At 49.8% G+C, this 14,265-nt stretch overlaps 1 protein-coding gene across 1 annotated transcript in view; it reads left to right on the top strand.

The window, feature by feature from the left end:
- Nucleotides 1–14,265, top strand: part of LOC140717863 (autophagy-related protein 2 homolog A-like) — a 319,916-nt gene that overhangs the window by 133,812 nt on the left and 171,839 nt on the right. The window contains 2 exon segments of the mRNA XM_073031584.1: nt 1,186–1,348; nt 8,711–8,853. Coding sequence (XP_072887685.1) covers nt 1,186–1,348; nt 8,711–8,853 — 306 coding nt within the window.

The raw sequence follows: 14,265 nt of genomic DNA, 5'->3' as shown, positions 1-14,265 counted from the left end.
AGCTGCCTGCCGCTTCTGTGGGCTGGAAAGAGACTATTTACCATATGCACGTGAAGAAGTATCTTTATTACAAATTCAGTGCTACGTATACAAACCAGTGACTGACACAATGACGATACGACAAATAGACAATACACATTAAACTAAAATGTTACCATCTCTGGCAATGACGACAATAACTCCCCCCCCCCCGGCGGAGCACAACGGTCCCCGACCTCCTCCGTGGTCACCATAGACAGCATCTGTTCCTTCTCAATATTTACCCGGGCAGATTCTCCTGCCACCCATTACCAAGACCCATGGATGGCTGATTTCACCAGTCCCAGGAGCAAGTTGACAAGGACATTCTCATCCCTCCACGCCCCCCTCCTTACTGGATGACCCTATATAATTAGGGTGGGGCTGAAATGCAACCAGAAGGTGAGAAGCAGCCCATGCAGATACACAAAAAGGGGCTGAAGCCTCACACGCTCCAGGTACATGTGGTACACGGTCTCCTCCAGCCCACAGAAGTGGCATGCGGGTAGGAGATCCATGTACAAACTACAGAATTTATTGCAGGGCACCGTTCTATGCAGCAGTGTCTACCCCAGATCCCCAAGATGCATGGGAAGGACCCCCTCGTAAAGGGACTTCCAGTGGGGACCCCCTTCACCTCCAGGTGGAAAGACCGACCGCCATGGCGTATCGGGACGGTGTAATTCTACTCTGTCACCGTACAGTCCATCCTCACACCTGCCTTTACTGTGCTGCATTCTCTCACAATATGCGAAACCCACAGTGAAGTGTCAAGTCACTCGACCATTACCGTAGACCTCTGTGTGTCCCGGACTATTAATACAAAAAAATATCATGCCATCTGCAATCTTCAATTAATCTGTTCCACCATTCCAGTCCCCTGCCCACTCCACTTGGTCTATAACCCTCCAGTCACTACACTGCACTGTAAATACTTTAAACCACTTTACGTTAAGGTGTTAACATTGTAAATAACTTTAAAGTGGAAGTTTATTTTTAATAGAATTCCTTATTCTTTCTGATCATTGAATGTTTTCTTGTGTTGCATGTTGTGCAAACACAGGGCAGAAAATTCCTGATACACGTAAACGTTTGTGGTGAAGACAGTTAGTTGTTGCAATGTAAGTGTTGTCATCTCTGAGTGTTGTCCTTCTCCCAATGGGGCAGGATAGTACTAACGGTAAACCCGGACTACAGCGGCACCCAGTGGGATCTGCTCATGGAGAAGACAGAGGACATCGACCTCTCTACCGTGGAAAGTCCCTGTGAGTTGAAGCAGCCCGAACCCTCTCCGTTCTCGTCCAAGCGCACCATGTACGAAACAGAGGAGGTGAGCTCTCGTTCCAGATTGGCCACGTCACTGGCTCACATTGTCTGTCTGTAAATCTCACCCAGACCGGTCACGTCACCTCACCTCATGCTGTCTGTCTGTAAATCTCACCCCAGACCGGTCACGTCACCTCACATTGTCTGTCTGTAAATCTCACCCAGACCGGCCACGTCACCTCACCTCATGCTGTCTGTCTGTAAATCTCACCCCAGACCGGTCACGTCACCTCACATTGTCTGTCTGTAAATCTCACCCCAGACCGGTCACGTCACCTCACGTTGTCTGTAAATCTCACCCCAGACCGGTCACGTCACCTCACGTTGTCTGTCTGTAAATCTCACTACAGACAGGTCACGTCACCTCACGTTGTCTGTAAATCTCACCCCAGACCGGTCACGTCACCTCACGTTGTCTGTAAATCTCACCCCAGACCGGTCACGTCACCTCACGTTGTCTGTCTGTAAATCTCACCCCAGATCGGTCACGTCACCTCACGTTGTCTGTCTGTAAATCTCACCCCAGACCGGTAACGTCACCTCACGTTGTCTGTCTGTAAATCTCACCCCAGACCGGTCACATCACCTCAAGTTGTCTGTCTGTAAATGTCACCCCAGACCGGTCACGTCACCTCACGTTGTCTGTAAATCTCACCACAGACCAGTCACGTCACCTCACGTTGTCTGTCTGTAAATCTCACCACAGACCGGTCACGTCACCTCATGTTGTCTGTCTGTAAATCTCACCCCAGACCGGTCACGTCACCTCACGTTGTCTGTAAATCTCACCACAGACCAGTCACATCACCTCACGTTGTCTGTCTGTAAATCTCACCACAGACCGGTCACGTCACCTCATGTTGTCTGTCTGTAAATCTCACCCCAGACCGGTCACGTCACCTCACATTGTCTGTCTGTAAATATCACCCCAGACTGGTCACGTCACCTCACGTTGTCTCTCTGTAAATCTCACCCCAGACCGGTCACGTCACCTCACGTTGTCTGTCTGTAAATCTCACCCCAGACCGGTCACGTCACCTCACGTTGTCTGTCTGTAAATCTCACCCCAGACTGGTCACGTCACCTCACATTGTCTGTCTGTAAATATCACCCCAGACTGGTCACGTCACCTCACGTTGTCTCTCTGTAAATCTCACTCCAGACCGGTCACGTCACCTCACGTTGTCTGTCTGTAAATATCACCCCAGACTGGTCACGTCACCTCACGTTGTCTCTCTGTAAATCTCACCCTAGACCGGTCACGTCACCTCACGTTGTCTGTCTGTAAATCTCACCCCAGACCGGTCACGTCACCTCACGTTGTCTGTCTGTAAATCTCACCCCAGACTGGTCACGTCACCTCACATTGTCTGTCTGTAAATATCACCCCAGACTGGTCACGTCACCTCACGTTGTCTCTCTGTAAATCTCACTCCAGACCGGTCACGTCACCTCACGTTGTCTGTCTGTAAATATCACCCCAGACTGGTCACGTCACCTCACGTTGTCTCTCTGTAAATCTCACCCTAGACCGGTCACGTCACCTCACGTTGTCTGTCTGTAAATCTCACCCCAGACCGGTCACGTCACCTCACGTTGTCTGTCTGTAAATCTCACCCCAGACTGGTCACGTCACCTCACATTGTCTGTCTGTAAATATCACCCCAGACCGGTCCCGTCACCTCACATTGTCTGTCTGTAAATCTCACCCCAGACCGGTCACGTCACCTCATGTTGTCTGTCTGTAAATCTCACCCTGCCACCCACCAAAGGAGATGTCAGGTGCTTCTTCCCTCCACTATCCTGCAGGTCTCCCTTAGGTAAGAAGTATCACCTGCCTACCCCCCCCCCGATCAGGGTGAGGTGAACCCGTGGGAGCAGGTGGTGGACGGTCGTACGAGCAGCCGGTGCAGATCACAAGTCCTGGTTATGTGACCACTGACGCCAGGCAGACAATCTCTGAAGGGTATTGATAACGGCTGGGGTCACCCGTCTTGTAAAGACACGGCCCGGAAGGTGGCAGTTGCAAAGCACTTCTGTGGAAGAATTTGCCAAGATGAATCATGGACATGAGGCCATGACCACCTATGTCACATGACATGGCGCATAGTGATGATGTCACATGATCCGGCAGATAATGATGATGAGGAGTCTGGGAAATTTGCCCTCTTGACACGTGTAAAGTGAGCCAGATTAGCGGAGTTTTACTGGGAGAGTCCAGGCTTCCTGACGTCAGTGCTCTGCTTGCAGTGTTTGAGTCTCCAAGTTGATTACCAGAGAGCTGTAGGGCTGCACGTGTCTGATCCCTGCGCCTGGTACTCTGATGTGTGCGGGTGTTGGGAGCCTGACGCACATATAATTCAATCCCTGTCTCTGAGTTTTCGTTGCTCCAGCTGCAGTTGTGCAGCCCCTCCGCCCAAATCGCCCGTCCTTGGTGTGTGAGACTCAAGTTACTATGCCCTGGTTTCCTGTCCAGCTGAGATTCAGGTCAGGTTATTGTCAGGGCCCGATGAAATTCCTCGCTCTGGTGAAGCTCACATTGTGAACCGTGTGTGTGTGGTAATTCTGTAGGTGCTGGAAATCCAGAGCAACACACACAAAGCAGGAGGGACTCAGCGGGTCAGGCAGACAGTCGACATTTCGGGCTGAGAATCTCCTGACCAGCCCTAGTGAAAGGTCTTGGCCCAAGATGTCGGCCGTGTATTCCTCTCCTGAGATGCTGCCTGACCAATTGAATTCCTCCAGCTTTTAGTTTGTGTTCCTATAAATACCGTGAGGAGCACAAGAGAAGTGTGTGGTGCAGAAAGAAATGAGGATGGGACAATAACGGAGGAGGTAGAGACCTCACCAGCAGGTCTGTTTATCTGGAGGAACGTGCTGTAAATCCAGTAACTCAGAACTTAGTGGCACTGGCCTGGCCATCTTCCGGACTAGTGGATGTCGCTGCTGTTGATGACTGGGCACACTATTTCTGTGAATGTGGGCAGGAGACAAATGCTGATGAGCTTCAGCAGAATGCACAGACCAGTCCACGTTGCAGGTGCTGATCCCGAGCGTGCCCGGACGCTGGAGGCAATGCCAAGCCATCAGAGTGTCAGACTGGGGTTGCCCCAGGGGGCCTTTGTCACTCAGAACCAGAATCAGCTTTAGTGTCGCTGACAGACGTCATAAAACTTGTTTTGCAGGAGCAGAATGTTGCAGTACTTAACAGTAAAAGCTATGCATCACAGTAAGTATGTATACAAGAAGAAAATTTAAGTAGTGCAAAAAGAGAGAAAAAAAGTAGTGAGGTGGTGTTCATGGGTTCAATGACCATTCAGAAATCTGAAAGCAGAGGAGAAGAAGCTGTTCCTGAATCACTGAGTGTGTGTCTTCAGGCTCCTGTACCTCCTCCCTGATGGCAGAGGGGAAGAAGCTGTTCCTGAATCGTTGAGTGTGTGTCTTCAGGCTCCTGTACCCCCTCCCTGATGGCAGAGGGGAAGAAGCTGTTCCTGAATCGTTGAGTGTGTGCCTTCAGGCTCCTGTACCTCCTCCCTGATGGCAGAGGGGAAGAAGCTGTTCCTGAATCGTTGAGTGTGTGTCTTCAGGCTCCTGTACCCCCTCCCTGATGGCAGAGGGGATGAAGCTGTTCCTGAAACGCTGAGTGTGTGTCTTCAGGCTCCTGTACCCCCTCCCTGATGACAGAGGGGAAGAAGCTGTTCCTGAAACGCTGAGTGTGTGTCTTCAGGCTCCTGTACCTCCTCCCTGATGGCAGAGGGGAAGAAGCCGTTCCTGAATCGTTGAGTGTGCGTCTTCAGGCTCCTGTACTTCCTCCCTGATGGCAGAGGGGAAGAAGCTGTTCCTGAATCGTTGAGTGTGTGTCTTCAGGCTCCTGTACCTCCTCCCTGATGGCAGAGGGGAAGAAGCCGTTCCTGAATCGTTGAGTGTGTGTCTTCAGGCTCCTGTACCTCCTCCCTGATGGCAGAGGGGAAGAAGCCGTTCCTGAATCGTTGAGTGTGTGTCTTCAGGCTCCTGTACCTCCTCCCTGATGGCAGAGGGGGAGAAGCTGTTCCTGAATCGTTGAGTGTGTGTCTTCAGGCTCCTGTACCCCCTCCCTGATGGCAGAGGGGAAGAAGCTGTTCCTGAATCGCTGAGTGTGTGTCTTCAGGCTCCTGTACCTCCTCCCTGATGGTAGCACTGAGAAGAGGGCATGTCCAGGGTGATGGATGCTGCCTGTTTGAGGTGTCTGGATGCTGGGAAGGTTACTGCCCACGATGAAGCTGACTGGGCAGCTTCTTTCGATCCTGTGCAGTTTGGCCCTCCCCGACCCCTCAGAGATGCAGCCTGTCAGAATGCTCTCCACAGTACATCTGTAGAAGCTTGCGGGAGTGTTTGGTGACACGTTCATCAGATAATTTTGATGCCGTAAGATTTAATAGCCGACTGGATAGGCTGGAGCTGTTTTCCCTGGAGTGAAGGAGGCTGAGGGAAGGGCACAGTTAGGGTGAGTGGTGAGTTTTCCCGTGGGGTAGAGGAGAAGAGCGGGAACACTGAAAGGGGGCTGAGAACACTTCCATCTGCACAGAGGCCACTGGCTATATGGACTGAGTTGCCAGAGGAACTGGTTCGGGTGGGTGTTTAAAAGACAGCAAAGGACACTCTTGAGCAGGGGTTCCCAATCTGTGGTCTTGCTTAATGGTCCATGCATTGGGAAGCCCTGCTTGAGAGGGACATGGGCCAAGCGCAGGCAGATGGGACCAGCTGGGGTCAGCATGGAGCAGATGGGCTGAAAAGCCTTTTCCTGTGAGCTCGATCCAAGGCAGTGAGCTGGCGCTGTTACTTTTGAGGCTGATGTTGAACTTGATCTTGCCATCCCATAAACCAGCCACCTGCAACGGAAAACCGTAAAACAACAACTCAGATACATGAACTGTGCAGCCAGCCGCAGCGTTCAGGCAGCAGAGACAAAGGCTTTTTGACCTGAGCAGTGAAACTCCTGTTTCCTTTTCACGGATCCCACTGACCCGCTCGGTGTCAGTGATGAGTGACGCCAGTGGGGCCGGTAGGCCATTTGGCTCATTGAGTCTGCTCCACCATTCCATCGAGGATTTAATATCCCTCTCAACCCTGTTCTCCTGCCTTGGCACCTTTATTAAAGCAGAACCTATCATCACAGCATCAAATATACCAATGACTCGGCCTCCACAGCCAGTTGTAGCAATAAATTCCACAATTACCCACCCTCTGACTCGAGAAACTCCTCCTCAACTTTTAAAGTGAGATCCTTCTATTCTGAGACTGTGACCCAGACTCCCCCACTATAGGAAACATCCTCTCCACATCCACTCTATCTGTGTCCTCTGGTCCTAGACTCCCCCACTGTAGGAAACATCCTCCCCACATCCACTCTATCTGTGTCCTCTGGTCCTAGACTCTCCCACTATAGGAAACATCCTCTCCACATCCACTCTATCTGTGTCCTCTGGTCCTAGACTCCTCCACTATAGGTAACATCCTCTCCACATCCACTCTATCTGTGTACTCTGGTCCTAGACTCCCCCACTATAGGAAACATCCTCTCCACATCCACTCTATCTGTGTACTCTGGTCCTAGACTCCCCCACTATAGGAAACATCCTCTCCACATCCACTCTATCTGTGTCCTCTAGTCCTAGACTCCCCCACTATAGGAAACATCCTCTCCACGTCCACTGTATCTATGTCCTCTGGTCCTAGACTCCCCCACTATAGGAAACATCCTCTCCGCATCCACTCTATCTGTGCCCTCTGGTCCTAGACTCCCCCACTACAGGAAACATCCGCTCCACATCCACTCTATCTGTGTCCTCTGGTCCTAGACTCCCCCACTACTGGAAACATACTCTCCACATCCACTCTATCTGTGTCCTCTGGTCCTAGACTCCCCCGCTATAGGAAACATCCTCTCCACATCCACTCTATCTGTGTCCTCTGGTCCTAGACTCCCCCACTATAGGAAACATCCTCTCCACATCCACTCTATCTGTGTCCTCTGGTCCTAGACTCCCCCACTACTGGAAACATACTCTCCACATCCACTCTATCTGTGTCCTCTGGTCCTAGACTCCCCCACTATAGGAAACATCCTCTCCACATCCACTCTATCCGTTAAACAGCTTACGTTCACTCTGATGATAAATCCACTCTTTCAGTACAGAATTGAGATCTTCAGTTTATCGCTTTATGCAGTGTTTTCATTAAGTTCGGTTCATTGCGTATGTGAGGTCACTTCTCAGAACTGTCTGTGGTGCCCAGAGACCTGCACTCCCCTGGGAACCTTCCCAGAGCCTTGTGCTGGTTTCCATATGTGACGTCCTGTCGGATGTTTTCGGATTTCGGAATTTTGGGGAAAGGGTTCTCAACCTGTATTGAAAAGTATTCAGTTTTCACATCTGGAATGTGGCAAAATCAGATGTAGTTATCAAGTTTAAGAGGTGTTCAGACAGACAAATTGGTCAGCAAGCTGACGGTGAGCGAAAAGGCATGTGTCTCTGCTGTGGGATGATAGATTTTGTTTTGGTTTCAGCAGAGGTCATGCAGCTGCCAGGGTGCAGGTACAAAGGAGGTGTGAGGGGCTCCTCCCTCCGCTGGCCTGCAGGTCACCCTTGGGCAAGGTGTAGCTCCTGCTTAGCCCCCGATCAGGGTGACGTGAACCCGTGGGAGCAGGTGGTAGACAGTCGTATGAGCAGTCGGTGCAGATCACAAATCCTGGTTATGTGACCACTGACGCCAGACAGACAGTCTCTGACGAGTATTGATAATGGCTGGGGTCACCCATCTTGTAAAGACACTGCCTAGAAGAAGGCGACGGTAAACCACTTGTGTAGAGAAATTTGCCAAGAACAGTCACGGTGATGGAAAGACCACGATCACCCACATCATAACAACATTCACGTGGGCCGATGCGCGGGTGGGGGGCTTTGGGATTCTAACATTTCACTGTCATTCATTCTATGAGACACTCCTCTGTTTTCGTGGATGTTTGCAAAGAAAAAGAATTTCAGGATGTATATTGTATACATTTCTCTGACTTTAAATGTACCTTTGAAACATGACACGTTATAAACGAACCCATCAGCGTCTCCCACACACAGCCTGATGTGGATACCACTCAGACCCTGGCACTCCAGGTTCAAAGCAATTAAAGTGTGCAAATATCACCATTTCCTGCCCTGAGACCATGATCACCCATGTCATAACGACAGAATGGCGATGTCGTACGACACGGCACAGAATGGCGACACACACTCGCGCTGCATCCATCACCCCACCGTTCCAGTGGGAATCATTCCTCACCCCATCGCTACGAGGATGGCAAGCTCTAATGGCTGCTGGCTTTGATTGACAGATGGTGATCCCGGGAGAGCCGGAGGAGATGGCAGAATTCCAGTCTCAGACGCTGGCCTCTTCCCAGTACATCCTGGAGCTGACCCTGCCCGCCCTGCACCTGCTGCTTCCCAGTAAGGAATTCTATGAGAACATCTACAACAGGTGAGTCCTGGGAAATACCCTCCTGCCCTTGTCGGCATTGGAGAGCATCCAGAGAAGATTAAAGAGAATGGTAGGGTTACTGTCTGAGGGGCATCTGATTCCTCTGGCCTGTATTTATGGGTATTTGGAAAAAACGGGGGATCACATTCAAACTGATTGACTATTCAAAGGCACAGATAGAGTGGATGTGGAGAGGAGAGGATGTTTCCTATAGTGGGGGAGTCTAGGACCAGAGGACACAGATAGAGTGGATGTGGAGAGGAGAGGATGTTTCCTATAGTGGGGGAGTCTAGGACCAGAGGACACAGATAGAGTGGATGTGGAGAGGATGTTTCCTATAGTGGGGGAGTCTAGGATCAGAGGACACAGATAGAGTGGATGTGGAGAGGATGTTTCCTAAAGTGGGGGAGTCTAGGATCAGAGGACGCAGATAGAGTGGATGCGGAGAGGATGTTTCCTAAAGTGGGGGAGTCTAGGTTTCTAGTTGTGGGAGGGCACACACAGCCTCAGAATGTATGAACAGAGATGAGGAATTTCTTTAGCCAGAGGGTGGTGAATTTGTGGAATTCATGGCCGCAGATGATTGTGGAGGCTGAGAGACTAAGTATATTTAAAATGGAGGTTGATAGGTTCTTGAGTAGTCATGGTGTGAAAGTTTATGGGGAGAAGACGGGAATGGGGTTGAGAAGGATAATAAATCAGCCGTAATCGATAGGCAGAGGAGGCTCGCTGGGCAGAATGTCTGAATTCTGTTACACGATCTTTCTTCGAAGCCTGCAAAGAGCCAGCAATATGATTAGAAGCCAGGCCTGTTGTCCATGGAGCTGTGAAATCCAAACAGGAGAGTGGGACGTTGTGTTGCAACTGTACAAGATGTTAGTTCGACCACACTCAGTATTATGTGCGGACTCGTTCATAATTAATCTGGAAATGATGCAAGATCGATACGATGTTCAAAGTACATGCACGTCACCATATACAATCCTGAGATTCATTTTCTTGCAGATTCATCCTCAACAAACACATAATAACCATAACTGAATCAGTGTGAACTTGGGCGTTCAGCCAGACACCTCCCACGGCCCTCAGACAGCGAGAGTGCAGGGATCTGAACCACTCCGACTTGAGTGAGGGTGAGGGAGAGAGAGGGAGGGAGATGAGAGTGGGCAGCAGCAGGGTAGGTCTTCAGGATTGACTCCAGCGGAGTCCCCTCCACGGCCCATTGCTTTTCAGACAGCGAGAGTGCAGACACTCCCGACTGGGTGTTTCAATGCCTGGCACCGTGTAACTGGGCAGGACCAGCACGGACCCAGCACGCCGGATCCTAATGGACTGAGCTGCCTGGAGTCAGGAGGGTAAACCTGGCTCGACACGGTCTACCTGATGCAGGTGTATCTGACCATGGTAGCAATGGATGAAGTGACCAGTTGTGTTGTACGGAGTGGTCTCGGGCAGGGAAGTGGTGCAGAGTGAATAAAGGTGGAAATTGCTTTCTAAATGTGGAGAGAATTCAGGCGCAAACTGACATGGTTCAGGAATCCTTTCGGGTTAACTTCAAAGTTCAAGGTAAATTTATTACCAAAGTACATACAGTACATGTCACCGTATACAACCCTAAGATTCATTTTCTTGCGGGCATACTCAGTAAATGCAACGACCATAAACCAATGAAAGATTGCACCAACAGGGTAGACCACAAAAGTGTAAAAGACAACAAAAGAAAGAGAAAAACTAAATAAATAAGCAATAAATATTGAGAACATGAGATGAACAGTCCTTGAAAGTGAGTCCATAGGTTGTGGGAACTGTTCAGTGCTGGGACAAGTGAAGTTGAGTGAGGTTATCCACACTGGTTCAGAGGCCTGATGGTTGAGGGGTAATAACTGTTCCTGAACCTGGTGGTGTGGGACCTGAGGCTCCTGTACCTCCTTCCCGATGGAATCAGTTCAGAGTTGACGTTATCCTCACTGGTTCAGGGGCCTGATGGTTGAGGGGTAATAACTGTTCCTGAACCTGGTGGTGTGGGACCTGAGGCTCCTGTACCTCCTTCCCGATGGCAGCAGTGAGAAGAGAGCGTGTCCTGGGTGGTGGGGGTCCCTGCCGATTGCTGCTGCTTCCCTGTGACAGTGGTCCATGTAGATGTGCTCAGTGGTTGGGAGGGCTTTATCCATAGCCCAGTGATGGACTGGGACGTATCCACTACTGTTTCAGTGATGCAGCCAGTCAATATACGATACTTCAGGGACAGGAGGGTTTGATTTATCAGTAGAGACTGGACAGGCTGGGACTGTTTTCCCTGCAGCGAAGGAGGCTGAGGGGTGACCTTATTGAGGTTTATAAAATCACGAGGGGCAGAGTTAAGGTGGATGGTCAGTTGCGTAAAGGCATCAAAGGTTATGAGGAGTAGGCAGGAGAACATGAGTGAGAGGGAAAATAAAACAGCCATCATGATGGGCTGAATGGCCTTAGTCAGCTCCTGTGCCTCATGGGTGTTCTGTTGGACTGGATGGCCCCTGACCTACTCGCCCCAGTACAGGAAGGATGGAATTCAGCAAGAGAAGATTTACAAACAAGTTACTGGGACTGGAGAGGTTTGAGTTAGCAGCAGTTATCACCGGACAGGCTGGGACTGTTTTCCCTCGAGCGAGGGAGGCTGAAGTTTATAAAATCGTGAGGCCGTAGATAAGTTCAAATTTATTATATGGCACCATATGCAACCCTGAGATTCGCTTTCTCGTGGGCTTACGCGGGTAAATCCAAGAAAGGTAATGGGATCTGTGAAGGCCGGTACCCAACAGGACGGAATAGCCTGTTTCCCAGGGCAGGGAAGTCGAACGTGAGGTGGCATGGGTTGAAAGTGAGACGTATAGGGGACCTGAGCAGTAAGGTTCTCACACAGAGGATGGTGGGTATATGGAATGAGCTGCCAGAGGAAGTTGTGTGCAATTACAACATTTAAGAGACACTTGGGCAGGAACACGGATTGGAAAGGTTTTGAGGGATATGGACAGGAACACGGATTGGAAAGGTTTTGAGGGATATGGACAGGAACATGGATTGGAAAGGTTTTGAGGGATATGGGCAGGAACACGGATTGGAAAGGTTTCAAGGGATATGGGCAGGAACACGGATTGGAAAGGTTTTGAGGGATATGGACAGGAACACGGATTGGAAAGGTTTTGAGGGATATGGACAGGAACATGGATTGGAAAGGTTTTGAGGGATATGGACAGCAACACGGATTGGAAAGGTTTTGAGGGATATGGACAAGAACACGGATTGGAAAGTTTTTGAGGGATACGGTCAGGAACACGGATTGGAAAGGTTTTGAGGGATATGGACAGGAAGATGGATTGGAAAGGTTTTGAGGGATATGGACAGGAACACGATTGGATAGGTTTTGAGAGAGGGATATGGGCAGGATAGATTGGAAAGGTTTCGGGGCGGGTACAGACAGGAACATGGGACTTGGTTGGACTGATGTCTTGTTGGACAGATGAGTTGCTTTGGTGCTGTGTTAACTTTTGCCGGCTGGTCAGCCCGAGGAAGAGGTGTTGGCAAATCACCGAAGCAGCAGAGCGGAAATGAGTTGCTGTGCCGTGGGAAAGGTTGTGGAAGGAGTCTTCACTGGGAGCTTTCGGAAGTGTATCATCTGCGGTGCTCTGGGGAAAGAGTGCAAATGCGTTACAGAGGAGAGCTGGCTGGCACAGAGGAGAGGGGCCAAATGGCCTCCTTTGAATAAAATCCTGTTGACTGTTTATTCAGTTCCACCATGCTGAGTCTCTCCAGCATTTTGGTGTGTGTTGCTCGGGTTAATTTTTAATTGGGGAAGGGCAAATTATGAGGCAATAAGGCTAGAACTTCTGGGTGTGAATTGGGAGATGTTTTTGCAGGGACATGTACTATGGACATGTGGTCGATGTTTAAGGATCTCTTGCAGGATGTTAGGGATAAATTTGTCCTGGTGAGGAAGATAAAGAATGGTAGGGTGAAGGAACCATGGGTGACAAGTGAAGTGGAAAATCTAGTCAGGTGGAAGAAAGCAGCATACATGAGGTTTAGGAAGCAACGATTAGATGGGTCTATTGAGGAATATAGTGTAGCAAGAAAGGAGCTTAAGAAGGGGCTGAGAAGAGCAAGAAGGGGGCATGAGAAGGCCTCGGCAGGTAGGGTAAAGGAAAACCCCAAAGCATTCTTCAATTATGTGAAGAACAAAAGGATGACAGGAGTGAAGGTAGGATCGATTAGAGATAAAAGTGGGAAGATGTGCCTGGAGGCTGTGGAAGTGAGAGAGGTCCTCAATGAATACTTCTCTTCGGTATTCACCAATGAGAGGGAACTTGATGATGATAAGGACAATATGAATGAGGTTGATGTTCTGGAGCATGTTAATATTAAGGGAGAGGAGGTGTTGGAATTGTTAAAATACATTAGGACGGATAAGTCCCCGGGGCCTGACGGAATATACCCCAGGCTGCTTCACGAGGCAAGGGAAGAGATTGCTGAGCCTCTGGCTAGGATCTTTATGTCCTCGTTGTCCACGGGAATGGTACCGGAGGATTGGAGGGAGGCAAATGTTGTCCCCTTGTTCAAAAAAGGTAGTAGGGATAGTCCAGGTAATTATAGACCAGTGAGCCTTACGTCTGTGGTGGGAAAGCTGTTGGAAAAGATTCTTAGAGATAGGAGCTATGGGCATTTAGAGAATCATGGTCTGATCAGAGCCAGTCAGCATGGCTTTGTGAAGGGCAGATCATGTCTAACAAGCCTGATAGAGTTCTTTGAGGAGGTGACCAGGCATATAGATGAGGGTAGTGCAGTGGATGTGATCTACATGGATTTTAGTAAGGCATTTGACAAGGTTCCACATGGTAGGCTTATTCAAAAAGTCAGAAGGCATGCGATCCAGGGAAGTTTGGCCAGGTGGATTCAGAATTGGCTTGCCTGCAGAAGGCAGAGGGTCGTGGTGGAGGGAGTACGTTCAGATTGGAGGGTTGTGACTAGTGGTGACCCACAAGGATCTGTTCTGGGACCTCTACTTTTTGTGATTTTTATTAATGACCTGGATGTGGGGGTAGAAGGGTGGGTTGGAAAGTTTGCAGACGACACAAAGGTTGGTGGTGTTGTAGATAGTGTAGAGGATTGTCGAAGATTGCAGAGAGACATTGATAGGATGCAGAAGTGGGCTGAGCAGTTGCAGATGGAGTTCAACCCGGAGAAGTGTGAGGTGGTACACTTTGGAAGGACAAACTCCAAGGCAGAGTACAAAGTAAATGGCAGGATACTTGGTAGTGTGGAGGAGCAGAGAGATCTGGGGGTACATGTCCACATATCCCTGAAAGTTGCCTCACAGGTAGATAGGGTAGTTCAGAAAGCTTATGGGGTGTTAGCTTTCATAAGTCGAGGGATAGAGTT

This window comes from Hemitrygon akajei, chromosome 28 (genome assembly GCF_048418815.1).
Source record: "Hemitrygon akajei chromosome 28, sHemAka1.3, whole genome shotgun sequence".
Classification (NCBI taxonomy): Eukaryota; Metazoa; Chordata; class Chondrichthyes; order Myliobatiformes; family Dasyatidae; genus Hemitrygon; species Hemitrygon akajei.
The sequence above is the reverse complement of the archived record's forward strand: the minus strand, read 5'-3'. Positions and strand labels throughout refer to the sequence as shown.